Genomic DNA, 27216 nt, shown 5'->3' with positions numbered 1-27216 from the left:
TCCTACTATCTTATTACATTGTTGTTGATTTTTTTATGATGGATGATTTATATACATGAAAAAAATAATATGAATTACCTAACCAAAATTCTTACCTTTTATGTAAGGTGCCCAACGATAATACCTTCCCTTGAAGCTTTGTCATGATTGCAATGACATTCCTGTGGTCAAGTGTAACATGGCTAGGCTGTAGAAAGAAGTGTAAGCCTTTTGTTAAGAAAATCCTAGAAGTTACTAGCAGACGATTTATACACTATATTAGATTTACCTTCATTTAGGTAACAGTATTTTCAAATAAAGAAATAGGCTGTTAACCTTGTGCAACCAGACCTGAATAAAAAATACTCAAGAAGGGTTAGTATAACCCTCTTTCTTTAGTATATAAACTACTAAAGTATTCACTTAGTTTCTGTAAAAACATGAATAAACATTTAACTCGCCTACAAATTAAAGGACAACTGATAATCTCATCATTTTTTTTTCGTAATGCCTAAATATTTCGTGAGATCTTGATATATTTCTGTTTTGATTTCTGTTAATTATTGAAACATTAAATCTATGAAAATGCCTTTAATTTTGAAAAATACTACTATTATACTAAGCTCATGAGAGCTGTACAAACGAAGTTCGTAATCAGCTTTGGTTCAAGGAAAAAAAAACATTTTGTTTTTATTTTGGACGGGACAATTAATAAGTATTCTTTGGGATTTCACTAACAGCCCAATTTGATGAATGGTGTATTTAAATTCAATGAACCCAAATACGAAGGAGAATAAAATAAAAACCTTGACTCAAAAACGTATTACAACATTCGTTTAAATTAAAAATATGCGAGCTACGTTTTTGAACATAACTCAAAAAGCACCCAAATAGTATTAAATTAAATAATCTCATCATTTTTTTCGTAATGCCTAAATATTTCGTGAGATCTTGATATATTTCTGTTTTGATTTCTGTTAATTATTGAAACATTAAATCTATGAAAATGCCTTTAATTTTGAAAAATATTACTATTATACTAAGCTCATGAGAGCTGTACAAACGAAGTTCGTAATCAGCTTTGGTTCAAGGAAAAAAAACATTTTGTTTTTATTTTGGACAGGACAATTAATAAGTATTCTTTGGGATTTCACTAACAGCCCAATTTGATGAATGGTGTATTTAAATTCAATGAACCCAAATACGAAGGAGAATAAAATAAAACCTTGACTCAAAACGTATTACAACATTCGTTTAAATTAAAAATATGCGAGCTACGTTTTTGAACATAACTCAAAAAGCACCCAAATAGTATTAAATTAAATAAATTTAAAGAACATTTAAACATATTATTGTCAATCATAAGTATTTTTTTTCCTAAAAGTTTTATATTATTTTATACACAAAAAAGTAAATTAAGAAGTATTTAAAAGTGTCCCTTGTGACTCAAACGTAAACGTTTCAGATGAAACATAACAAGTAAATAAAAGTGTTTTATGTAACACAAAACATAAATTAAGTGGTCGATATTATACATTAAATAAATAAGTGTTGGAAAATATATAAAATACTAGTCAGTATAAAATATTCACCGTTACTTAATAAATATTTGCCGTAATGTTTCTGATAAGCGTTTGAAAAGTCAAATAGTGAAACAAGCCAATGCATGATATATACACAGTTAGCCAAAATCTTAAGGCCAATGAACGTAAAAAAAAGTATGCATTTTGCGTTGTTAGACTCAACCGCTTATTTGACTATAGCTTTGAAGGATGAAAATAAGAAAATAAAAAACTTTTTAGCATTTATTAGGAAAACTGTGAACACTATGAAATTAGCCTAAATACAAGCTGGTCAAAAGTTTAAGACCATACCAAAAAAAAGTCCTAAACAGGGTAGGAAATGCACAACAAGAGGTCTCAGTAGTAAGTTGCACGGCCGTCATTGCGAATAACTTCAAACATTCGTTTTGGCATGGTCGATATAAGCGTTTGCAGAAGGCTGGCTGGAATGCTATTCCAAGTGGTGAAGATCGCTTCACGAAGATCATGCACTGTTTGGAATTGACGTCCATTTCCATAGACTTCCCTTGCCATCCACCCCCAAGTTCGGGCGAACACGCTGATTGGTCCAAAATAATCACGTTATTCGTCATGAAAATGTCCTTTGTCCTGCGGGCATTGTGAATTGCAGCGTTGTCCTGCTAAAAGATTCAGTCATTTTTACACAAGCGAGGGCCTTCAGTCAATAAGGATGCTCTCTCGAACCTGCTAATGTAGCCAGCTGCTGTTTGACGCCCCTGTATAACCTGAAGCTTTATTGTTCCATGGAAGGAGAAAGCACCCTAGATCATGATGGAACCTCCTCCACTGTATCGTGTAGAAAATGTCTCCTGTGGGATATCCTTATCGTGCCAGTAACGTTGGAAGCCATCTGGACCATCCAGATTAATTTTTTTCTCATCAGAGAACAAAACCTTCATCCACTTTTCTACGTCCCATATTTGGTGCTTCTCAGCAAAGTTTAACGAGCTGTTTCGTGGTGTGGAAGGAGGCGTGGCCTTTGAAGACGTTTACAGTTTTTAAGGCCTTTCTCTCGTAGATGCCGTCTTATTGTTCTTGTGCTGCATTCTGCGTCCATAAGGGTCTTAATCTGTTTTGACGATCGGCTGGTGTCTTGCCGGACAACCCGTCGAATCCTCCTGCTCAACGCCGGCGAAATTTTCTTGGGTCGACCGTTTGAAATTTTCGTTCCGTATCCCTCAGGGTCTTATAAGAAATTTCCAATAGCAGTTTCACTACGACCAATCTCACCAGCGATTGCGCGTTGAGAGATACCTTGTTTTACAACTCTACAATTCTGCCTCGTTCAAAGTCTGTCAACTTTTCAACATTTGCCATGTTTTTTACCCAAAGTAACACAGGAGATGTCAGTGCGAGATGTTGACAACGCTGATGCTTGAACACAAACGATTAAATTTCATTACGTGTTTACCGATTAACGCTTCGTTTCAGTATGGTCTTAAACTTTTGACCAGCTAGTATTTAGGCTAATTTCATAGTGTTCATATTTTCCCTATTAAATGATAAAAAAAGATTTTTATTTTTATTTTCCCTTTTCTTATTTTCATCTTTCGAAACTCTACTCAAATAAGCGGTTGAGTCTAACAACGCAAAGTGCATATTTTTTTTTTATATTCATTGGCCTTAAGACTTTGGCCAGCAGTGTATGTAAAATTGCTGGTATGGGTTGAGAAAATTTTTATCTAAGAGAGCGAACAACGTTGTTCGCTCCTCTACATAAAATTTTCTCAACTCATACCAACCGTTTTACATATATATTTTCTCTACAAATGGGTTTTCGTCATCACGAAGCCAATGCAAGTATTTTCACCACATAAGTCTTAAACATTAGAATATACTACAAGATACTCTCTCAGTCAAAAGAAATAGTTTCAAAATTGCAGAATAAAATAATTAAATGTAGTGTAAGTATTTTACTGACCCACTCGATTGACTCAAACCTTCTACGACTATTGACTTTCAATAAATAATGATTTAAACTAAGCATTTACTTTCCTTTATCTACAAGAGCATCACATTAACGCTTCTTTGATATTAGGAGATCAAAGAAGTAGTCACATCTTAGTTTAGTTTATTTTCTACAGCCGAGCGACTTTATATAAAAAAATATAGTTGTATTATTTTGCAAGGTGGTACATATATACTGATTCTTCTTGCAAAAATTACTTATATATATATATGTGTGTGTACGAAACAAAATATGTACTGTATGGTATCAAAGCGAGGTATTTAAATCGAGTGTCATTGTAGTTTCATTATTTTTTTCCTCTTTTAGCAACGAAATATATAAAATTTTGTGAACTACATCTTCAATTTAAATTAACTTGTGAGAGAAAAATGACAAAATGCATTCTACACCAGTTTTATTACAGAAACCTTGAAAATAGTAAGTGTACAGCTAGTTCGAGAAGGTGTCACAGGTTTTATTAACATGAACAAATTATTTGATGTACATCAGATAATAAAAAATAAATCGAGCTACAAGGAAGGAGATGGCAAATGTTGCTGCATAACATGTATATGCGTAAAATGCTTTTTTATTTGGCTTAAATTTGTTGGTACACAACACCAGAACTTCTTTAACACGTGTGTGTACGTGTGAAACGCTTCGCATTTTAGATTTTATCCAGACTTAGATTATTCTCTGCCGAATTAGTGGGAAGAAGAGAAATGATCTTGTCTCTTCCTTGACGTAAGACGGTTGTATATGTGTCATAGTTGTTAGCCAAAACACGAATGTTATGGCGCCAGACGTCTATACCCCTGAGGGTGTGGATGCTTATTGGATATAATTTGTCATTCAGTTTGAAAACTTTCTTTTTTTTCTAACCTATAAATCATAATGTACGATTTTTAGGTTTCACCTTTTAAGACCTCTTAGTTGTTATCAACTTCGTTACCGTTAAGGAACGGTTCTGTGACTTTTACAAGTAAAAATAAATGCTATTGACTCTCCTGTATATTCTTGCGTATTTTTGAGAAGGAAATATTTTATTCACAACATATTTTAATACATACACACGAACTTATGAAGAAAACATCAGTGATGAATATGACAAAAATCTACTGTTACACCAAGAACGTGAACTTAAACTTTACTTTGTAACGTAAAGAAACGGTGAACATGACCAGAAGAAATTTAGTAGTTACGTATCTTATTGTAGCATGTACCTAACGACACATTTTAGGTCGTTGTCCAGTTGCATATTGGCAAACATCCAGAACCAAAAATAGTACTAAGTACTCTTCGTTGGTTCAGAGAGATTTGGATTGGAAAACACTCAGCACAGAATGAAAGGAATCGAAATATATAGATTTCTCTAAAATTGACTTTTCTTTCTTCTCCAAGAATCTAGTACAGAGCTCATAGCCAATAAAATACAACATTAAAGCTTCCTATTGCCGGTACTGACAACAAAAAGAATATTTTATTCTTCAGTGATCGACACATTGAATTAGACTTTCCCTTTAAATCAGTAAGACTTCCCATTAATGTTACTATATTAAAGTCATAGATACAAAGCATCGCGTCAATATTAACGACGAAGAAGTTTTGTAATTTTTAACATTAAATGTATAGTTTGTATTATTTATTTTAGTCTAATTTTATTAAGTGTACAGTTTGTATTATTTATTTTAGTCTCAATCCTTATTAAATGTATAGTTTGTATTATTTATTTTAGTCTAATCTTTATTAAGTGTACAGTTTGTATTATTTATTTTAGTCTCAATCCTTATTAAATGTATAGTTTTTATTATTTATTTTAGTCTCAATCCTTATTAAATGTATAGTTTGTATTATTTATTTTAATCTCAATCCTTATTAAATGTATAGTTTGTATTATTTATTTTAGTCTAATCTTTATTGAGTGTATAGTTTGTATTAGTTATTTTAGTCTCAATCCTTATTAAATGTATAGTTTGTATAATTTATTTTAGTCTCAATATTTATTAAATATATAGTTTGTATATTGGTTCTTTTAGTCTCAATCTTTATTAAAACATAAGCATAGTTAAATTTTCTTCATAATCAGCAACTTTGGTGATAAATTTGGAATTGATATTACCTTTAAGTTGCACAATTGGAAGCGTTTATAAACACCAAGACATTTTCCTTTTCCACGTTTATGATTCCGTCGTGTCCTGATTCGATGATGTGAAATAAACCTATAAAAAAACAAACAATCACAGCGCCTTAAAATTGAGATATATAAGAAACATTCAACATAATCATACGTTTAAGAATCGTACACAAATTGAGGAAATAGATTCCAGTGCAAGTAGAAGTAACATAAATTTGTTTGACCAGATTAGTTCTTTATTACGAATAATATATTACTAAAAATGATAAATTTTCTCTATACAATCTATTATTTTGTTTATTCGTTTCGGATATCCATGAAAGTTGCACTACAAGGGCTATCTGCATTATCCGTCTCTAGTTTCGAGCTCACAGAGCTGGAGGATGCGCAGCCACTTATTTGCCTAGCTCTAATCGGGTAATTTGACGTGCTACTCTGACAGAATACTCACAGGTGACAGATTCATACTCCGGCACAATAAACATCAAGTGAAGCCTAAGCCATTACTCCTTTTAATGGTTATCATTACACAGAACTAGAATAAACATGCTTTTTGGAATATTCAACCTTTTATTCGTCATTGTTAAATAAAATTATTTAAATCGACATAAATGTGTAATGTTTTCATTATTTATTATCTAATAATGTACATTTTGAATATGAATTATTTTTTTATATGCCTTGTACATGAAACTTATTTGTGTTTTAAAGTCTCGAATACTTTATGCTCATAAACGTTTTTTTGAGAACTTGTAATTCTATACTTTCCAGAATTAGATAAAAGGACAACATAAAACAAGTTCAATCGGGGTACCACAGAAGTTAGGTGGGAGAAATCGCACCATAAAGTCTTTAGATGACTAATTAATTCATAAAGTCATTAGATGACCAATTAAACCTAAACTTCGTAGCACAGCACGTTTCTTCACACTCACATTTTGTGGTTGCGACTAGCATAGTGTTTAACATGTCAAGCTACTAATCAAAGTATCATGATTTCAAAATGTGGCACTGAACGATCTTGTCACTTTCATCTGCGGTCATGTTTTAAAAATAAAAGTCAATTCAGTCTTTCGCTTCAATGAATCGTACAAAACCCTTAAGTTGACGCTTGCTGCTTGCTGACTGCCTTCTCCATCGGTCACTAGTTGAGAATTAGGTACGATTAAACTGGAACCGTAAGGATCTTTGGCCTGGCCATTTAACCCACATACGGATTAAGTGCCTCTCAGGTTGATATATGTCATATACATCAGATTCAATTCACGACCTTAAATGTGCTTAGAAACAACTAGCTTAGAGTACCTTTTAAAGAAACAAAAATTGTTAAAGAACAACTGTCATGGTGTGAACTCGTTTCTACAAACTGGAGAAGTATGATTATAAATAATTATATTTGTCATAAGACATTATGCTCAATCTGTTATATTTTTTAACATCTGATTGTTAATCTAGTCCTTTAGGGGTTTTCAAAAATCAGAAAAGTGTATAATAATAGTATTTTAACCAAAATATATTTGTCATATCCACTGCTAATGACATGTTTTTGCTCAATCCAGAGCTCATCAGGTAGACTGAGACACAACAAGCATAATACTGGTCGGAAAACGTATATAAATCAACAATTATTGTAGTATGAGTTCCTTTTCTAAGATAGCAAAGTATGGTTATGATTAATTATAGTTTTATATGATGAACCTAGCGTGACTGAAATATTATTATATATATAAATATTCTTCTAATTCTTAAAAATTCTCAAAGGATTAGACAAACAATGTTATGTTAAACTATTATCAGCCTGTTACTAATGTATTGTGACAAATATAATGAACTCATTAGATGTTAAATACATATGCATCTAACTATTGAAATATGTAATATTTGCAAAAAATCACCTTAAGGTAACTTGTAGATTTGGAGATGTTTACTTTTTATAATTATATGCAATAATTTAAACCAGAATTCGACAGATATTGAGAGTATGCAATTTAAAACCTAAAAGGATTCAAAACAAACTTGACCATCCTTGCTTAATTACATTTTATTTTGCTTTATTTATAATAGCTTACATTTTGCATCTAGTTAACAGCAGTTACACATTTTTAACTTTAATTATACAATTTATCGAAGCGCAAAGTTTATTTTTTATTTCTTTAATTATGGTATTTTTAGACGTTTGAATTTAGGTTAAATGTAAGCATGTTTAATCTGAATAACACCTTAGGGTCTTGAGAGCTAAATTATCTAGTTAGAGAATCTTAGATTCACGTATAGCTGACTAATTTTGAACTAACAAGGAAAAGCAGCCAGACAGCAACAACTACTGACTGGATGGCTTTATTTAACTCTGAATGAAATAACTCTTATAATGCACCAGGCTGAAAGTGCAGATCGTATTTAACTTCATCGCGACGGAAACATTGGACCTCAGAAACGGTAACCTTTAAGTTTTGCCCCTTTCATTACACGTAAACAAATGAGCTAACAAGACTATATTGTTAAAAACACAATTTAGCACATGACCTTCTTTGAGGATCTTTGCAGACGATGTTACGAGTTAAAGACAAAATAGTTGGATATATGATATTTGTGTTTATAGCACATAGATTTATAAGTTTTCACTCACACACACAAATATATCAATATGTAGAATGTTAGAAACTGTAAAATATCTTAAGTATCCATTTCTTGTCATGGAAATTTAACGTGCACTGATAAGAGAATTTTCTAAATGCATACGACGATAACTGGAGTGAAACACTCTGAAAAATGGACGCTTAAAAGTATTAAAGATCTAACTGAATATAATAAGATCTATTCATAAATATAGTCTTGTATATTTATTATATAACATTTTTGTAACCAAAAATATATATGTTTATCTTAAAATAAACCATCTTCGTCAAATTACAGATTGTTCATTAGTGCACATGCAAGAGAAAATATAAAAAAACCTTAAGTAATGTTTTATACATTAAATAAATTTCTGTATTTATAGAGCTCATGCTGTTACTGGCACATTACAAGATCTATATTTGTCGCAAATGAAAATAGAAGGAACTTTCTATAACTGTAGGAGAGGGTGCTAATAACATGGATATTATTTCGACGTTTTCTACATTTCATAATCAAACCGTCGTTACGTTTTGTTTCGTGCATATTAGATTTTATTGTTAGTTTCTGATGGCTTCACCTGAAAGTTATCGTTTGTTATTTACTTTACCTAAAACAAATCTTTCTAATTAGATTTTTTTTTTTACACTTATTTATTTTGAATTTAGAAGTTGGTTAAAATTTTATTGTATGAGTTTATATTCACTTTGGTTGCTGTGCATTAATTTCATTTTCTGGATATCTATTTTTTTTCAATTTTACTGACAAATTCGTTTTACTATTTATCACATATTGCTATAAGATTGTAATATTAGTTTATTTTTATAAAATAATTTGCACTTTCTCGTATTTCAGTTGTGTTACCTAAAAGTGTTCTAGCATACTTATATATCCCGAAAGTTTAATATCAGTTTCTTTTTATATTATGCTCGTGTTGGGAACAGCACAGATAGTTTATTGTGTAGTATCGTGTTTAAGTGCAAACAAATAAACATTTTTTTTTTACTTGCACTGTAAAGTTAAAGTAAAATAGTGCTGTTATTCCAAAGTTTGTTTGTTTGTTTATTGAATTTCGCGCAGACCTACATGACGACTATCCGCGGTAGCCGTCCCTAATTTAGAAGTGTAAGACTGAAGGAAAGGCAGCTAGTTATCACCACTCACTGCCAACTCTTTGGTTACTCTTTTATCAACGAATGGTGGAATTTACCGTTACGGTATAACGCTCATCTGGCTGAAAGGACGAGCATATTTGGTGTGAAGGGGATTCGAACCCGCGATCCTCAGATTGCGAGTCGACTGCCTCAACCACCTGGCCATGCAAAGCCGTTATTTCAAAGAACTTCATGTTTGTTTAACATCATACTTTCCTTTCATTACCTAGTAAGTTCTTAAACTCAACATTTAGTCACTAAAGGACATTAATTTGTTTTATATATATATTTATATGTGTGTGTGTGTTCTTATAGCAAAGCCACATTGGCTTATCTAATAACTCCACCGAGGGGATCGAACCCTTGATTTTAGCGTTGTAAATCTGTAGACTTACCGCTGTACTAGCGGCGGACTCGTTTTATATACTAGAAAAGTACTTACACACAATGAGCTTGAGAGTGAATGTTTTTTCTTCTTTTCGTTTTCTATGTAATTGAGTTTACTTTGACTTCCAAACCTTTAAATTCTGATGAACTAACCTTTAATGAAAGCTACATTTTACCTTTCATAAAGCACCTGAAAGTTATAATCTTACAACATTACCGGTTTTTGATAATATTTAAAGTGACGCTAAAATCTTAGACATCACCAATTTCCGATAATGCTTGATATATATAGGTTAACCACGTAACGTTAGAACCTTACAAAATCACCGGTTTTTGATTATATCTGATATATAAAAATTAATCAAGTAATGTTAGAGCCTTACAAAATCATCAATTTCCGATAATTTGTGACATATGAAGGTTAACCAAGTAACGATAGAACGTTACAGAATCACGGGTTTCCGATAATTGTTGAAGAAACAATCATCTGAACATTAAAAGGATAATAATAAGCTCAAAGAATATTTTTCCGTTAGCCAAACAAACATTTTGACTACCATGAACAAACTATGTTAGTAACTAGTTATTAAAAAAAATAACATGTTATCCTACGTTATCTGAAATGTAATGTATCAGCAAATCAGCAATAAAAATTTCAAAGCGACTATTTTGTACTTCTGATTACGTACACGTACAAGTATTTGACATTTTGAATCGGAATGGTACTTTATGCATATAAGATCTAAGTTCCAGGTGAAATATCTCGAGATTCAGGCACAATCGCCACTAATTTCGAACTACAAACTAGAGTGCAAACAAAAATAGCGAGATTGACTCCCAAGTTCATAATGCGACAATACTTGAAAACGAGGAGTGCAGTCGTGGCATATCGTGGGCTCGAGCTTTAGACCTTTCGATTTGCAACCTCTTAAGCCTATCTACATGTGAAAATACACCAGGCAACTACAAAAAAAAAAAAATAGATGAACGAGAAACAAATTAAAAATAACAAAAACAGGAAATCTTATGTGTTTTTGTTAATTTCGCGCAAAGCAACACGAGGGCTATTTGCGCTAACTGTCCCTAATTAAGCAATGGGAAGGTACCTAGTCATCACCCCCCATCGCCAATTCTTGAGCTACTCTTTTACCAATCAATAGTGGGATTAACCGTAACAATTATAACGTCCCCATGGCTGAAAGGGTAAGCATGTTTGGTGCGACGAGGATTTGAACCTGTGACTCTCAGATTACGAGTCGAGAGCCTTTACCACCTGACCATGACGGGAAAGCTCTCCATATCCCATCAGTCCGTTCAAATAAATTCACAATAATAAACCACACATGTTACATGATCTTTATGTTTTTAAACACTATCAAGATTGTGATCGCGTTGCTCAGTTATTTTAAAGCCTTAATATTTTATTTATTAAAAAAGCACCTATTTTCTATAAATTCCTGTTGAATCCGTTTCTGTGTATGCTTCATATTCGAGGAATAATACGGTTTAATTCAGAAACGTTGAATAGCTATCGCCTTTTTTTTTTAACGAAAATGAAACGAAATATTCTTTCGTTTCTCCTTGAGATATTTACTCAGAACGACTCTGACAAGAATGAATGGCAGAGTGTGTGTGTTAGTAGAGAGGGATTAATGTGACTGGTACATTCTTCTTAGAAATTCAACCACGTCTCTCTAGTCGTATATCAGTGGAATTCAAAGCGGCACCTCACGAATCTTTCAGGTTCACAATGGGAATTCTTATAGATATTTTGGAATATACTGAACCTCATACTGTACTACTTTGTGACGCTTATTCTTGCCACTCACAAATATCTATTATAGTTGTTCACAAAACGAAAATATTCTTGGCACCAGCACTACTTCTAAAAGAAGAACACCTAGCGATGTTAAAATTCAAAATATAATCTATCTGTAGTCGTCATTTTTGTATCGATCGTCTCAATTAAGTATTATACTCCCAAGTAAGGAAAATTGGGAAGCGAAGAAAAATAGCAATCATTATCGTTGCATAATCGAATTTAATTTACAACATTTAAAATACATTGTTCAAATTGCTCTACACTGATAAAGTGTTTTCATGTTCTAACCGTAAATTTTTCTGGAGTAGTACATTCAATTGAATCATTTCGTTAACTTGTTCGTTATTCCAATGATATTGATTGAAGTGGGAGTTTGTCATCTCCATAGTTCTCATAATTTTCAAAGCAGTTAAAAATTTTGTTTGCTTAGTACTCGTAGGCTATTTACGCTTTCTGTTTATAATAGATTAAAGGGAAAGCAGCTAGTCAACACCACCCACCGTCACCTCGTAAGATATTCTATGCGAATAGTGGGATTTGACTCTCACCATTATAACGCTACTCACTGTCCTAACGGCGATAACGGGTCGCGAGTCACTGAACCTGGGATTCAGATTTCGGCACACTCTAACTGTTGACCCGTATACAGCCCCAGCCACAAAGTACATTGACAAAAATACCTTATGATAAGACAGAATAACATCATCGATTTCCCGCTACTTTGTAATCAAGAAACACTTTTATCCTTTGTGTAGATAGACAAACGGTAGAACTTCCTATTTACTGAACATGCAAAACAGAGTAGAGCGTGTATTACATAGGGTACCATATCACCATATAAAAAGCAATTAGACGAAACTAATATTTCATGCTGAATACATGTTTTATCTTCTTCTGCTGTTTGACGAAGGATTAAATTATCTCTATTATGAGAAGTCATAACTAATATATCACGCTTTACATGACTCATAGTAGATCATAGGGCTTTTAATGTTAGCAATTGGGTTTTCGATACTCACGGAAGATATAATAAAAATAGTTCATTGTAAGCTCTGTGCTTAACAACAAATAACTAATACATATTCCATACATTAGAAGACAAAAGTATGTCAATCTTCTGTTTGCACTTAAACAATTAGTTTTACGTTGTACTTTCACTGAATATGTTTTAAACAAAATTACTTATTTTTAATGCATCCTAAGTATCATTCATATTACTGCAGACAATGAAATAATTCCTTAGACTTTCGTGTAGTATATTTAACACATTTTTAAATGCGCATTAGTTAAAAAACACATTAAAATTTCGTTTTTAAACATTCGTTAATAATACTATTTTTAAGAGAAATCATTTTCAAACATTATATATTTTGATGTTTGAGTCTTTTACATTTTTCTTCTATTTTCATGTTACATGATTTTATTAAAAGATTTTTCGATAAATTTTTGCCTTAACAACGCAATGTTCTTACAGTTACTACACACATTATTAATGTAAACGATTAAGTTATTATAATGAGGTTACATCAACTGATGAAATTCTTAATGGGGTTAGAATAATTTGACTCTCGCGTGAGCTTTGTATTTCCGGTAAAGTCAGGCGGGCTAAGACATCTGCATGTAAATTTATTCGTTCAACTTCTTGCAACCTGCATTCTGTCACCTTTCTGATGATCAGAGTAGGGAGGAAAAACCGTGTTCCTCGAATTTCATTTTTCGTTGCCAAGAAAAAAGGTCAAAACTTCTACGGTATCAGACATAACAGTCAATTATTTCCTGGCCTGCTTCCTTTTGATTAAGCAGGCGTCAATTAGGTTGCGAATAGAAATTACTGTAGAAATTACACTATGTAACAAAATTTTGCTTTTTCTTGTTCCTGGCAGCAAGTGTTATTTCCCAGTTGTTTATCCCTAAAGTAAATGGAAAAGATCTATTTTTCTCTTCAAACTTTGCTTTTGTGACCTGGGAGCGTAAAGCGAAAACACGATGGGACACTATGTTTGGAGGCTGATACGTGAAAGCGATTTACATTACAGTAGCAAATCTCGAAAAACTACCACTTCTAAACATTTCAGTTCGTTTTTGTATAACTTTAGTATAAATACATGTAAATCTTGATTTATATGTTGTTTTGTTAAGACCTTATATAAATAACAATGTGCAAATTTGTCCGTTTTTACATAGAAAATAGGTTAATTTCTAAATTACATTATCCAGGTCACAAAAGCAGTTTGAAGGAAATAATAGCGATTTTCTGTACTTTCACAACATACGCAATTAAGAAATAACACATAATATCCAGGAACAAAAATTTGTGTTACATAGTGGTATTCCACAATATGATTTCAGTTAGTGTATATTTATTGCAGTTACTCACAGCATTATTGAAGAGTACACTAAGGCAAAACAGCCTGCTTAGCAATCGATCAACGTATAAAGAACACAAATGTTTTTTTTTCTGAATCATTGGAAACGCATTTTTATACAAGTTTTATTTATAGGAATAGTTTTGAACATAACAGTACGTTTTGTAATATGAAATTAACGATGTTATTGGGTTGAAAATGCTCATAGATACCGAATGCTTTGGAAATGTTGGTGCTATAGTGACGTATGTTACGAATGGTATTCCATCGGTGTTTTGTTACATCCTAACTTTTGAAATTCACTAACTTTATCCATTATATTAAACCTCTTTTTATGCACTTCAACTAATGTGCCCTTTAACTTCACGTATACCAGTGAACACTGTGGCAACACCTGTCTTGGGTCATTACACTGACAATTTCTAAGAATAGAGTGAAGACTGTTGTTCTGTTGCATTGTATGTTGTCATTATAAATGGCTGTTGTTCATACCAACCTATTCAATCCAAACTTACAGACTTTGTAAACATACACTTAGCAGTTTATATGGTCCATTCATTCAGACCATCAGAATGTGTAGGGTATGATGGAGTGTTCATTTTCATTACATTTAGTACTCAACCAAACTCTGCAAACACTGTTAACACCTACTCTTTAATATGGGTGGACTGATTTAGGTGATCTAACGTGATATATGTTGCGAACTGACAAATTATCAACAAAGGGCTGTGTTCAATTGTTGATTAGTGGATAACCTTCAATCTTAAAAATGACCAAAGATACCAACTATCCTTTTCAGACACTGGAAGAAATTCAGAAATATCTTTATCTATGTTGTACAGAGAAAGTAGTACAACGTTTTGTTTGAAGTGCCCTGTCATGATAAGCTTTATCTCTAAGCAATACACAAACACACGGTACAGAGTCTCTTCTACGTCAACACTATCTTAGCGATTGGCCAGAAGTGCCATTTCTGCAGGTTTGCTTTAGGGTATGACACTGTAGTGCGTTTCTTGCCCTTCATTTATGTAAGGCTTGGATAATTTTATTGTTTAAAATGTAAGAATCATCTGACAGTTTTAACTAATTAAATAATTGCCAAAGACTACGCACATCTGTACTATATTCATAGCTCTGTGATTATTACACTTCACTATGTTCTACAATAAGAAGTGCTCCAACAACATCTCGATCCTATAATTGCCTCCTTATACTCTTAAATGCCATTTCTCATAGTGTCCATCCATTAGTGGTATTTTAGTGCCTTGGTATTCATCTGGATTCCTCTATTACTATCCAGAATGATGTTGAGCGTAATTGTATTCTTACAGTTGTGTTGTGATCCAAATACAAAACCATTCCTTCTCATTTTCTAGCTTGAAAGGTACTTTAACGGTTCTCTCTTAGATTCAAATAATAGCAGAAATGGTTGAAAAATAGTATAAAAAATATCTTTCTTTGTGTACAGTAATGGCAATCGGTAGTGGTAAATGTATGACTATACTTAACAGTTACATACTTCACATTATCTTAAATCTGTGACTGCATTGCTCCAATTCCATAATGACTGGTATCTGTATTCATAATGAAAACTAGTGCTAACATTCTTCCGTGCATTTAAAATATATCGTATATAATTAGTGCAGAATGTGTTTCTGTTTGGAAAAACTTCACCATGAAATGTTACTAATTCAACACAAACATGAGAAAACTATGTGCTTCTTTCTTATATGTACGCTGAACCCTGGGCAGTTCAGTTGTGACGTCAGTTGGTATGATGACATGAAACTATATTTACAACATTTTCTGTAATATTATTTGTGCGTTAGAATAAATATCAGTTTATTCTATATGCACTCATGAAGTCCACTGTTCCTGAGCTTCATTTGGTTTGCATATGATGGCTTGGCTTTTCCTCGGAGCTGTAGCTCACCTTTCTGTAAGATATGCAAACTAAAATTTTCTACAGTATGTCCAACCTTAAAATGACAATGTTGAAAACGCTTTCACAGCTAAAAATGTTTGTTTTTCATAGGATTGCACCGATAACAAAACAGAATCGAACTTCTTTACTCACAGAATTGATCTCTGTTACAGGAAACGTTGGTGATTTAGGAGTAATTTATAATACATTACAAGATCAAAAAAGTTCGTGTAATTCATACATACATCTGAACACCTACCACTCATATATGTTGCATGTACTGAAGTGTATCAAGCCAATCTCAACTTCGAATGAGTTGGTCACTATCTTTGGAAACAAGCTGACTGTTGTATCTGTTTAATTCAATGGTTATTTACCTGGAGTCCACAAGTTTAATTTAACAAGATATTCTTGCTTTTATCCCTTTTGTCACTGCTGGATTCTTCGATGATAAAACCTGCCGCTGTTTCCGAGTTACGCGGGTTATGAGCAGTCAGATATGACAAAACAAACTAAATTTTTTTGTAAAGAGTGACACATTTCTATTTTTTATTACAAAATCAGTTCAACTACAGTTAACTCTCAGGAGTATATGTGTAACACAGGGGCGTAATTTTAGCATATCAGCTAACATTTGCCTATCCAACAAGTAATTACTAAACCATTCATTATTTCAATCCTTATAAATTAATCTTGATATCCATTTACATTTTTTGAGCTCTTTGATGATCCTTCCATAAACTTGTCAAGGAGATTATTCTGGTGATATTTACATAGTTTATGAAATAATCATTCTTATCATCCAACTACACATGTAGCCTAGTTTTTTTTTTTCTTCTGAGATTTAGAGCTCCAAATTTGACATGGTATAAGACTCTCTTTTCCACAAAGTTAAACTGTCAAGATACCTCTCTATAACTATTTCGAAGTCACAGAACTGACTGTTCTATACTCAAGTTCCGTTACAGCTTATACTGGTTCTCAAGTTAAGCATTCCTAGCATACTATAAAATACTTCAAATTTTCCAACACTTCTTGACTGGAATAGTAGAATCAGGTTTCCAAAATGATCATTTTTTATTTAGTGATTGATGTACCAATGCAAGAGAAGACACTTATCTTGCCTTCATCCTTTCATTAAATCTTTTATTGAGCTTGAACTTGAGATTTAGTGTCTATGCCATCATAGTGAATACACTTTTCTGCCTCTCTGCTGAACCCCAAACTTCCTGATGATCTTTAATAGTACCAGCAAACTTGTCATAGTAGAGCACTTAGTTGCACTAGTGGTTATTTGTCTCTCAAAAATATTACAGCTGCCCACCTTCGTACGATGTATCACAGATCAACAAAAACCACCTTCAACCCCTTTTCTTTTTGTCTTGCCACTACCATGGTAGTCCATATGTGAAGTTACAGTGCAACAAAGGTGTCCTGTAGAAACCCCTCCGAGAAACAGAAGAGTGCTCAGGCTCACCCATATCTCAGAGACTTCCGTTCGCTATCTTCTTTTCTTTACTGATAGTATCAGGTGAGCTAATATTAATGATAACTAAACTAACTTATTTGAAAGCTAGGTAACTGTACACTGATTACTTTGGCAGAGTGCTGGTAGTCATTTTTACCTGAAGGAGGGATTCTTTAAGTTCTTGGTAGGTTCACCAAGGTGATCGCTACCCAAACAGATATCTTTATTTTCTGATGGTGCATTCTTCTTATTGGAGAAACTCATTTACATACGACAAAATAAAAAATGAGAAATTTCTAAGAACAATAAAATATAAGACAGAAGATACAGAATAAAGCCTAATAGTTTACACTTCTATTAAGTTCCTGTTCACAGTAAAAACCTTTAATATGTTTATCCTACTCTGTGGTATTCAAGCTAAATAATAAAATCGTACAGGTACGTCGTATATCTCAGTAGTGAACGAGGGTTTTCACAAATGGAATGGAAGGAAACAAACTATGTTATAATGAATAATACCAGTCAATGGTAACAATATACTAAAAACTTTATTTTTGATAGAAAAAAATCATGAAATGCTTAAGCGTTTGAAGTTAACAAATGTAACTAGATGATAAATAAAGGAACACGTGAACATTTGTGTTTGAAAAGACACCGGGACTACAGGAATTTTCTGTACTTCTTCATTATAAAATGAAATAATTTATTCTATAAGCCAAACACGAAGGGCATAGGAATTCGTTGTTTTACTAAATGATCTACTGCATTGATAAATTATCCAAGCATTTCACTTCTTTTTACATATGTTGAATACGGTGTTTCTTGTTTGAGGAATATAGATAGTGAAAAGCCAAGTTTAATGTTTTAAGTGTTTATTTACATACCTATCATTTATATATGTTTTATTTTTTTATTAACCATAAATCTACACAATGGGATGTCTGTGCTGTGCCCACCACGAATATAAAACCCGGTTTTGTCGTTATGAGACTCTAAACTTAAATGCGTAAATAAAGGATTGCTATATTACACATTAATAAAAAAAGAAATGTTTAAAACGTTTGTAAATTATCTCAGATTAAAGTAGCTAAAAATAATTTTTCAATATTGAAAGCTGTAATGATAAGAACACTCATCCTTGAGATACTTACACTGACTTAGTGAGTGTAGACAGAATAGGCTAGTATGCTTAATGTGATTGGTGTATAAATGTAGATATGGGTCTAAAATATGTTTTATATCGTTCTTTGGAAACGTCAGTTTAAGTCTTTGACAATTAAAACTCTTTCACTATATCATATACATTAAAATAGGGAACTGCTTTAACTGAAATATTTTACCAGAAAATAAAAGAGAAATATATGAAATTAACCTCAGCGTGTTGTAAACTTAGAGCAACAATATGTGTTTTTATATAGTTTTTCTTTAAGTTATTTTTCTTTTTTTTCTTATATGTATTTGTAGTATCTGAACAAAATCGTCAAAATATGTAATCAGTGCACACATGATAAAAAACAGGGTAAATCACAATAATATATTCTAATATAAAACTGACTTTGTAAAACTTACTAATGTTCTATAAAGCTTTTGATATATTATTTTTATTATATTCCAGAATTTGTTCAATTTCTTTATTTGTAAACTCAGAAGAAAGAGGAGGGAAAACCAGGATCACATGAAGAAAGATAATCGTGTTAGCTGCAAAACTTAACCTATTTTTTTAGTGAGTAACAGCCGGGTATTTGAACAGGAGTTCTTAGGTCAAATCCGATGAGCGAGTACATATGGAATCCATTGTGAAAATAAAAAGCTAGAAAGTTCTAGATCAGGCCAAGAAAGTCATCTTCCAACGGTTTCGTCCTGTTTCCTCTGTCGTCTACTGAAGTTGTTAAGCTAGTCAGTCCGCACACGAGTAGCTTTTGCCAAATATCGGTTTAGTTTTAGAATGTCTCTCTTTCCAAATAAATAAATAACTACCAGATCATCAGTTCATTTTTTTCCATATAAAATTCATTAACTTCATTTCTAGAATTTATTTTAAAATCAGTTATAAATTTAGAGAATGACAATTAAAGACGTTTCACGATTCTCCTAACCCCATGTAGACTGATATTGCTAAAAACTATTTTGATGGCTAGCTGTCGATGCTTTTTATAATAAATCAACATATTTTCTGTTCGGGTAAAATTTTCTTGCGCGTGTGTACCTTTTTCAAATACTTCACATTTTCGCATGTAAATACGAAAAAAAAAGATATTTAATTACGTTTTTATTAAATGTAATTTTAGCATGTAAACAAAACTTATAGACTTAAAAATATGATGCTTTCCATTACAAAATTCCTCTGTGCTCACTAAAGAAACAAATCATTCACATAAAATTGTGCATTCAGCTATAAAGTAAACACTGATACCTTTTGTACCTTTTTGAAGCTAAAATTAAATTAATTATTATTTATATATAAATATAAATAATATTAATATAAACAGCATATGTGTATTTATTTATTTATTGTTTATGGCGAGGAATGATCCGACTTATATGGTCAAACACAGTTTTTCTCAAGAGTTTTGACATTGATGGCGCTATTTCTTTTGTGATCATTAGCTAGTAAGTTTGAGTATCGTTTGCGTTAATTAGATCGTCCCTGCGTGGCCAGGTGATTAAGGCACTCGACTCGTAATCTGAAGATCGTGAGTTCGAATTCTTATCACACCAAACATGCTCGTCCTTACAGCTGTGGGGGTGTTGTAATGTAACAGTCAATCTCGCTATTCGTTGGTAAAAATATAGCCTTAGAGTTGGCGATGGGTGATGTTGACTAACATTACACTACTGAATTATGGATGGCTAGCACAGGTTAGCCCTTGTGTAGCTTTGCGCGAAATTAAAAAAAAACCAAACTTGATTAGATTTCTGTAAACTTACAACTGTCGTTAATTGTAAAATCACTCTAGTAAAGTTTTTGCCTTTCACGGTAAGTTGTTTGTATCAAATAATTACTTATCTCTTTCAATGTTTATAAAACTGCTGTGAGATAATAGCCATATATTATCTTGTGCAGTTAAGTTGGCCTTATAGTGATTTACTTTTCAAGGATTTAAGATAAGTTGTAAAATCTGCAAGTCTTCCAATATTTTTGAGTACTCAATGCTAACATATCCCAATAACGAATTTCCTCTGTCTTTTTATGGTTTCTTCTCACTTTTATATATATATAGTTTACAACTCATAGGGTTACAAAACTAATTAAACCAGGTTTACACCCTCAAAAACAAAACGATGAAGGTAGGAAATCGCTGAAAACTGCTTGGTTTAAGCTTGTTACATAAGGTTCATTCTTAAGAATACTGCAATTCACAAGTTTGTTTCAGACATTGATAAACTAAAGGGAAAGCTAATCAACGGCATCTCATCACTAACTCTTGGAATATCCTTTTCGAGTATTCAGATTTACCTGTCATTCTTAAAAAGCAAGCATAATCCCAAAATACGTAGAGCAATTTTGTGGCAAAGAAACGCGAACCACGGACCCTCGAATTCACAGTCCGATATACTAACTACTGGGTTACACACGAAACCTGCAAAAATTAATTCATTGTCGTCTCAATATCTTTCATGAAACACAATAAAATAATATATCACAGATTTTAACATAGGAACAGTTGAAGATTTATATAAAATTTAAACCATGTTATAATCATTTGAATAAAATATGTTCTCTGCATAAGAGAACACGGATTAAAGTAAATGATTTTTGCACCAGACAAAACGTTTTTACGAAATATTTTTCCAGTTTAGTCACGATTTTGAAGCCAAAATATTCAATATACATCACTCTTAAAAAGTTAAATTCCAAGACTTGAAATGCAAAATATAAATTAATTTGTTTGTTTTGAAGTTCGTACAAGCTACATGAAAGCTATCTGCGCTAGCCGTCCCTAATTTAGCAGTGTAAGACTAGAGGAAAGGCAGCTTGTTTTCACAACCCACCGCCAACGCTTGGGGTACTCTTTTAGCAACGAATAGTGGGATTTACACACATTTTAACGCCCCCACGACTGAAAGGGCGAGCATTTTGGTGTGAAAGGTATTCGAACCTTGGATCCTAATATTACAAGTCCAGCCCCCTGACCATGCTGGGCCTAAATTAGCTTACCAAATTCTTACGCCTCAATAGCCAATAACGTCATCAACAACGTGGAAATGAGCTTGTGACGTCATCAACATGTAAACAGTTCACAAATAGCTTTATGCTTAGCTTAGTAAACGAAGCTTCGACTGATACAAGTAATGTTCAGTTAGTGGATTAACTGGAATATTGTGATTCTCGATTTGTTTTAATAACACTGGGTGGCTTTAATGTAACCTTTTATAACAAATTTATTTAAGTCGAATGTATTTTATTTAAAACATAAAAAATCTTGAAATCAGGTTTGTCCAAAAGAAATAAAATACACTTTGAAACTTGTACCAAAACGTAACCACATTTGACAAACATATAAAAAATGTTTTATAAATTTCTTAAAAAATTAACAATTATAATTGAAATATGAATAATATTATTAAGAAATTGCCAAAAAAGTATCATAACTTTCAAATGAATGAGGATTATTAAACCCTTTTCATACTTCTACACCAGGCTCTGTTAGTAACTATACGTGGTATTAACAAAATATCTGCGATGTGTGATACGTGATGTACAAAACTCAATTAGAAGAGCAATACAAACAAATATTTATGTCCGATTTTATACAACGAGATTAAATCATTCTTAAACAGACTTGCCCAAATCAGATGATTATATATTTTTAGAGTATAAAACAGCATTAATCTCTATGATATTTAAACATTTTTAGTGTCTGTTTATGTCTGTTCTGTATATTTGATGTGGATTTATAAGGTTTGTTCGTTTGCTTTGGTATTTAGTGCATAGGTATCTGCACTGTGGCCACCATAGAGATCGAACCACGAATTGTAGCGTTATGAAATCTCAAGCTTGCCATTGAGTCATCGAAGAAAAATAAAATGTAAAAATAAAAAGAAGAATGTCAATAAAAAACTGTATTGCACCTAATTAACGCCCCCAGGGTCGTTGCAAACTGCGAAAGGGTCGATAATTTTTCACATATGATTTGTTCATTTTAATGGTAATATGTGAATATACGTTTCTTTTATTTGGTTTCTTCATATAAAAATTATGTAATAAAAATAGATTAGATGTTATATTACTGTTGCTGTCACACAATGTAAGCTTTATAAAAATTCCGGATAGGAGATAATTAAAGAGGAAGTTCAAATTAGGAGCAATGCGGCATTTGGTAAGCCTAATTGAAAACAGATGCATGGATCTTCAGATTAGTATTTCTGGTTATTTTATAATTTTGTATTAAATAATAATAATAAATATTCTGTTTATATATTTGTTTATTGGTATGCACGAAGCTGCATTACAAATTATCTACAATTTTAGCATTAGAAGTCATTAAGATTAATACTGCACCACTAAGGACTTTATTCAAATAAATAAATTTACACCAAATATCTGATCATGTTACAAGATCTTGTAAAAGCTCAAATAGAAGGTCGATATAAGCTAACGAAATTCTCAAAAATTATAACAAGGTTGGTATTCAGTCTATGACGGGTATCATCACTACGACACATTACGTAGATTACTTTAAAAATATCTAGCTATTACACCTTTTTGTGACAGGCGTACCTCAGACAAGCAAGTAATTATCTTAATGTCATAAAAGGAGTTAATACCTTAGCAATCTGTAGGAAAGCAGTATTCTGTTGATTTCGAAATATACTTTACTGAGTTGAAAGAGAAAGAAATAAACAAATAATGACGTTATTATTTTGTTGTTGATGGTTTGAAAAAGATACTAATAATTTTTTGTACATTTAAAGTATCAAAACTTGTTCAAAACACAAGCCAAGAAAGGTATTACTCTATTCCGATATGTATTTCTAGAGCCCGGCATGGCCAAGCGTGTTAAGGCGTGCGACTCCTAATCTTAGGGTCGCGGGTTCGCATTCCCGCCGCGCCAAACATGCTCGCCCTTTCGGGCGTGGAGGCGTTATAACGTTACGGTCAATCACCCTATTCGTTGGTAAATGAGTAGCCCATTAGTTAGCGGTGGGTGGTGATAACTAGCTGCCTTCCCTCTAGTCTTACACTGCTAAATTAGGGACGGCTAGCACAGATAGCCCTCGAGTACCTTTGCGCGAAATTCCAAAACAAATATGTTTGTAATAGGCAAAATATCATTAAATGCAAACGTTTTCTAATATTTCATCATGATTAAATAATCTTGATTTTTTTATTGAACGTGGTAATATAATTAATGCTTTAATGACTTTCACTTTGTTTGTAAATGGTTGATAGCCTGTCAATCAGCTTGAAAGTAAACTTGCTAGTCGTGCAATCAGAAACAAAAAGCGTCTGTTTCAAAATAAAACGTGAAGATACATAATAAGCAAGAAATGAAAACAAAAGGTGTATTGCTTGCATCTCTCGAGCAGGTCTGTGAAATGCAACAGGCATGCATGTTTACGGAGCGTTTGCAATGAAAACTATATATTGTTGACGCATTACAAAAATAAACTATCAAGATAGTTGAAAACCTACCTTCTTTTGAACGTTTAACAAATTTTATTTTGTGGTGTCCCTAATTTTGAACTTATAGACAAAAGGAAAGGCAACTAACTAGCCAAAACAGTTTTCGCCGCAAACTGTTGCCCACTGTAGTAGAATTGCGAAAGTTAACCGTCACTCTTGTAACGCGCATATGGCTCCAAAATGCGGAATTTGATTTTACGTCAATGGAATCGCAAACTTTAAGCCCTTATTTTCACAGTCCAACGAGCTAATCAATAGGGTACGAATATTTTTTATTTTAACAATGTTATATATTTTCTCCTTTCTCGCCTTCCCTCAGTGGCATAACGGTATGTCCGCGGATTTACAACACTAGAAACCGGATTTCGATACCCGCGGTAAGCAGAGCTCAGACAGTCCATTGTATATCGTTATGCTTCTACGAACAATTCTCCTATCTCCAGGAGTGAATTACCAACTTTTATGATCCATATATAAACTGTGTAACTTAACATTTCAGTTTCAGGGAACAAATATACATTATTTTGCGTCAAGTGCATTGTTCCTGTATAAACATTTATCAGTCTGAATGTGGCACAGTACAATTTTGAATTGTTTTTAAACTGAAAAAGTTGATTTTAGAAGTATTTAATTCAAAAGTTTAAAAATTATCTAATTTGAAAAAACAAAACCAACAAATATTAAAATTCACACTGCACACACACACACACATATATAATGACTTTTTGTGTGTTTTTCAAAGCAAACTCATGCATGGCCAGGCGGTTATAATGCTTCATTTGCAATCTGAGGTCAGTTGGTTTGAGTCCCCATTCAACCAAACATGCTCGTCTTTAAGCTATAGGGACCATTACCACATAACGATGAATTCCGTTATTTAAAGGAGTAAAATAATACCCCAAAAGTTGGCTGTGGGTAGTTATGACTATCTACCTTTCTTCTAGTTTTTCAATGCTACATGAGGAACGGCTAGCGCAGATAGTTCACACGTAGCTTTACGCAAAGTTAAAAACAAACTAATGTTCCTTTCTTTTTCCTGTTCACTAAATGTCGCTCTTCAGTGGAGATTCGCAATGCAGTTGTATTATTGACATACATTTTCTTCAAAGTAATTGTTTCAGCTGTTGATGAAAATCAGATGAAACAAACAAACAAATTCAACAGTGATTTTTAGAATGATATCTGTAATCCACTTAAGCTAGTACAATAAATAACTGATTTTGGAATACTGAAAAGATGTTAACGTAAAGAACAAATTTAAGTTTTATTATATTGCATTTTTTTAAACGTTATTAGACAAAAATTTGCACATTTTATGTTACTAAATGAAAATATTTCTAAATTATTCACCGCAAACATTTTCTTGTGAATATGAAAAATGATTTTTTGACAATTTACTCTCAGTAAATGGGGCCCCCCGCTAGTACGGCGGTAAGTCTCCCGATTTACAACGCTAAATCAGGGGTCCGATTTCCCTCGGTGGGCTCAGCAGATAGCTCAATATGGATCTGCTATGAGAAAAACACACACTCAGTAAATGGATTGAATATTTTGCGTACTATTTAGAAATATATATTTTTTTCACTTATATTTAATTGTTAACTATTTTTATCTACAGCAAAGAACACTTTCAAATTTGTGTGTGTTTTTTTATAGCAAAGCCACAGCGGGTTACCTGTTGAGCCCACCAAGGGGAATCGAACGCCTGATTTTAGCGTTATAAATCCGTAGACTTACCGCTGTACTAGCGGGGGTCAGAACACCTTTATATTTTAAGAAGCTAATGCTAGAATTGTTTATAGTTATTTTAAGTACTTGCTACAAGCTGTCATTAGAACACAAATTATTAAGCACGCTAATCTTTGATACCTATGTCATAATCATCAGTACGATATTTCAAATGAATGAACTAAGAATAGGTGATAACCACATCTAATGCCTCTTTCAACTTAGAAACGCGTGGGCATGCATATCATATGTCACTGTTTAAAAGAGGAAATGACGTAGGGTTTCTATATAGTACATAATAACAAAATATTTTGTCATCATTGAATATTTCCTGTATCGTTTAACATTTACTGAAATATTAAATATTCAACTAAACAGCGACCCCTGAGAAGATCTAATTATTTTAACAAAATTGACAGTAGATTTAAGAGCAAATTGTAAAATTTTAACCTTCTTGAAAGTACTTTTGTGACAAAAATACCAAACAAAATATTCCTAATCTTACACTTATTGAGGTGGATTTAATTCCAATGTTTAAAAATCATGTTCGTATTATATATACCTCACCTTCTTGATCGTGGTGCTACAAGACATTCTCTGCTCTGAATTGATACTCCTCGACCACAAGTCCGAGAACAGGCTGACCAGTTACTCCAACTGCCCCATATCCCAATTCTAGTTGACCAGGTTGTTCGACTAGAGGCAAGATGTTGATGTCTATTGTGTATGTCGTCCTACAAAATAAAAACAAAAACAAATGGTCACACACTAAAAATAAATACAAAAACTAGGCCTTTTTTTCTAAATTCAGTATTCATTGAGATTAACTTAGCTACCATTAATTTGATATAAATTATTACCATTACACCTGAGCTTCTGAAAAATCTTTTTCCACAGTCATTGTGTCAAACTGCAAAATATTATGGTAATAAGAGAATTGGTTTGTTTTCTATTTCGCACAAAGCTACAAGAGGGTTACCTGCGCTAGCCTTCCATAATTTTGCAGTGTAAGACTAGAGGGAAGGCAGCTAATCATCACAACCCACTGTCAACTCTTGGGCTACTCTTTTATCGTGGGATTGACCATAATATTATAACGTCCCCAAGGCTGAAAGAATGAGCATGTTTGGTGTGATGGGGATTTAAACCCGTGACTCTCAGATTACCAGTCAAATGCCTTAACCATCTGGCCATGCCGGGCATAACAAGAAAAAGGAAGCAATCTACAAACTACGATAAAATCGTGTATTGGAAACTCACGAAAACCATGTTAATTGTTTATTATAATATTTTTCTAAACATATACATATATGTTAATGTGTGTGTACGTACGTATATAATTATTATTTGTGTTATTTACAGCGAAATACATACTGGAAATACAACCTATCAAGAATTTTAAAATATGTATTATATCTATCGAATTTGTAATGTGGAGATTCTAATAATTATTAGAATGTTATTTATTGCTGTCAAGTCATT

General features: G+C 32.6%; 1 protein-coding gene across 1 annotated transcript in view; it reads right to left on the bottom strand.

Moving 5' to 3' along the window:
- Positions 1-5560: 5560 nt before the first annotated feature.
- Positions 5561-27216, bottom strand: part of LOC143235446 (ADAMTS-like protein 2) — a 96211-nt gene continuing 74555 nt past the window's right edge. Inside the window, exons 3-4 of the mRNA XM_076473632.1 lie at positions 26302-26468; positions 5561-5729 (exon numbers count right to left, since the gene is read on the bottom strand). Coding sequence (XP_076329747.1) covers positions 5576-5729; positions 26302-26468 — 321 coding nt within the window. The 3' untranslated portion in view covers positions 5561-5575. The remainder of the gene's footprint in view (positions 5730-26301; positions 26469-27216) is intronic.

This window comes from Tachypleus tridentatus, chromosome 2 (genome assembly GCF_004210375.1).
Source record: "Tachypleus tridentatus isolate NWPU-2018 chromosome 2, ASM421037v1, whole genome shotgun sequence".
In the NCBI taxonomy this organism is placed as follows: domain Eukaryota; kingdom Metazoa; phylum Arthropoda; class Merostomata; order Xiphosura; family Limulidae; genus Tachypleus; species Tachypleus tridentatus.
Note: the sequence above shows the minus strand (reverse complement) of the source record. Positions and strands in the feature narration are given on the sequence as shown.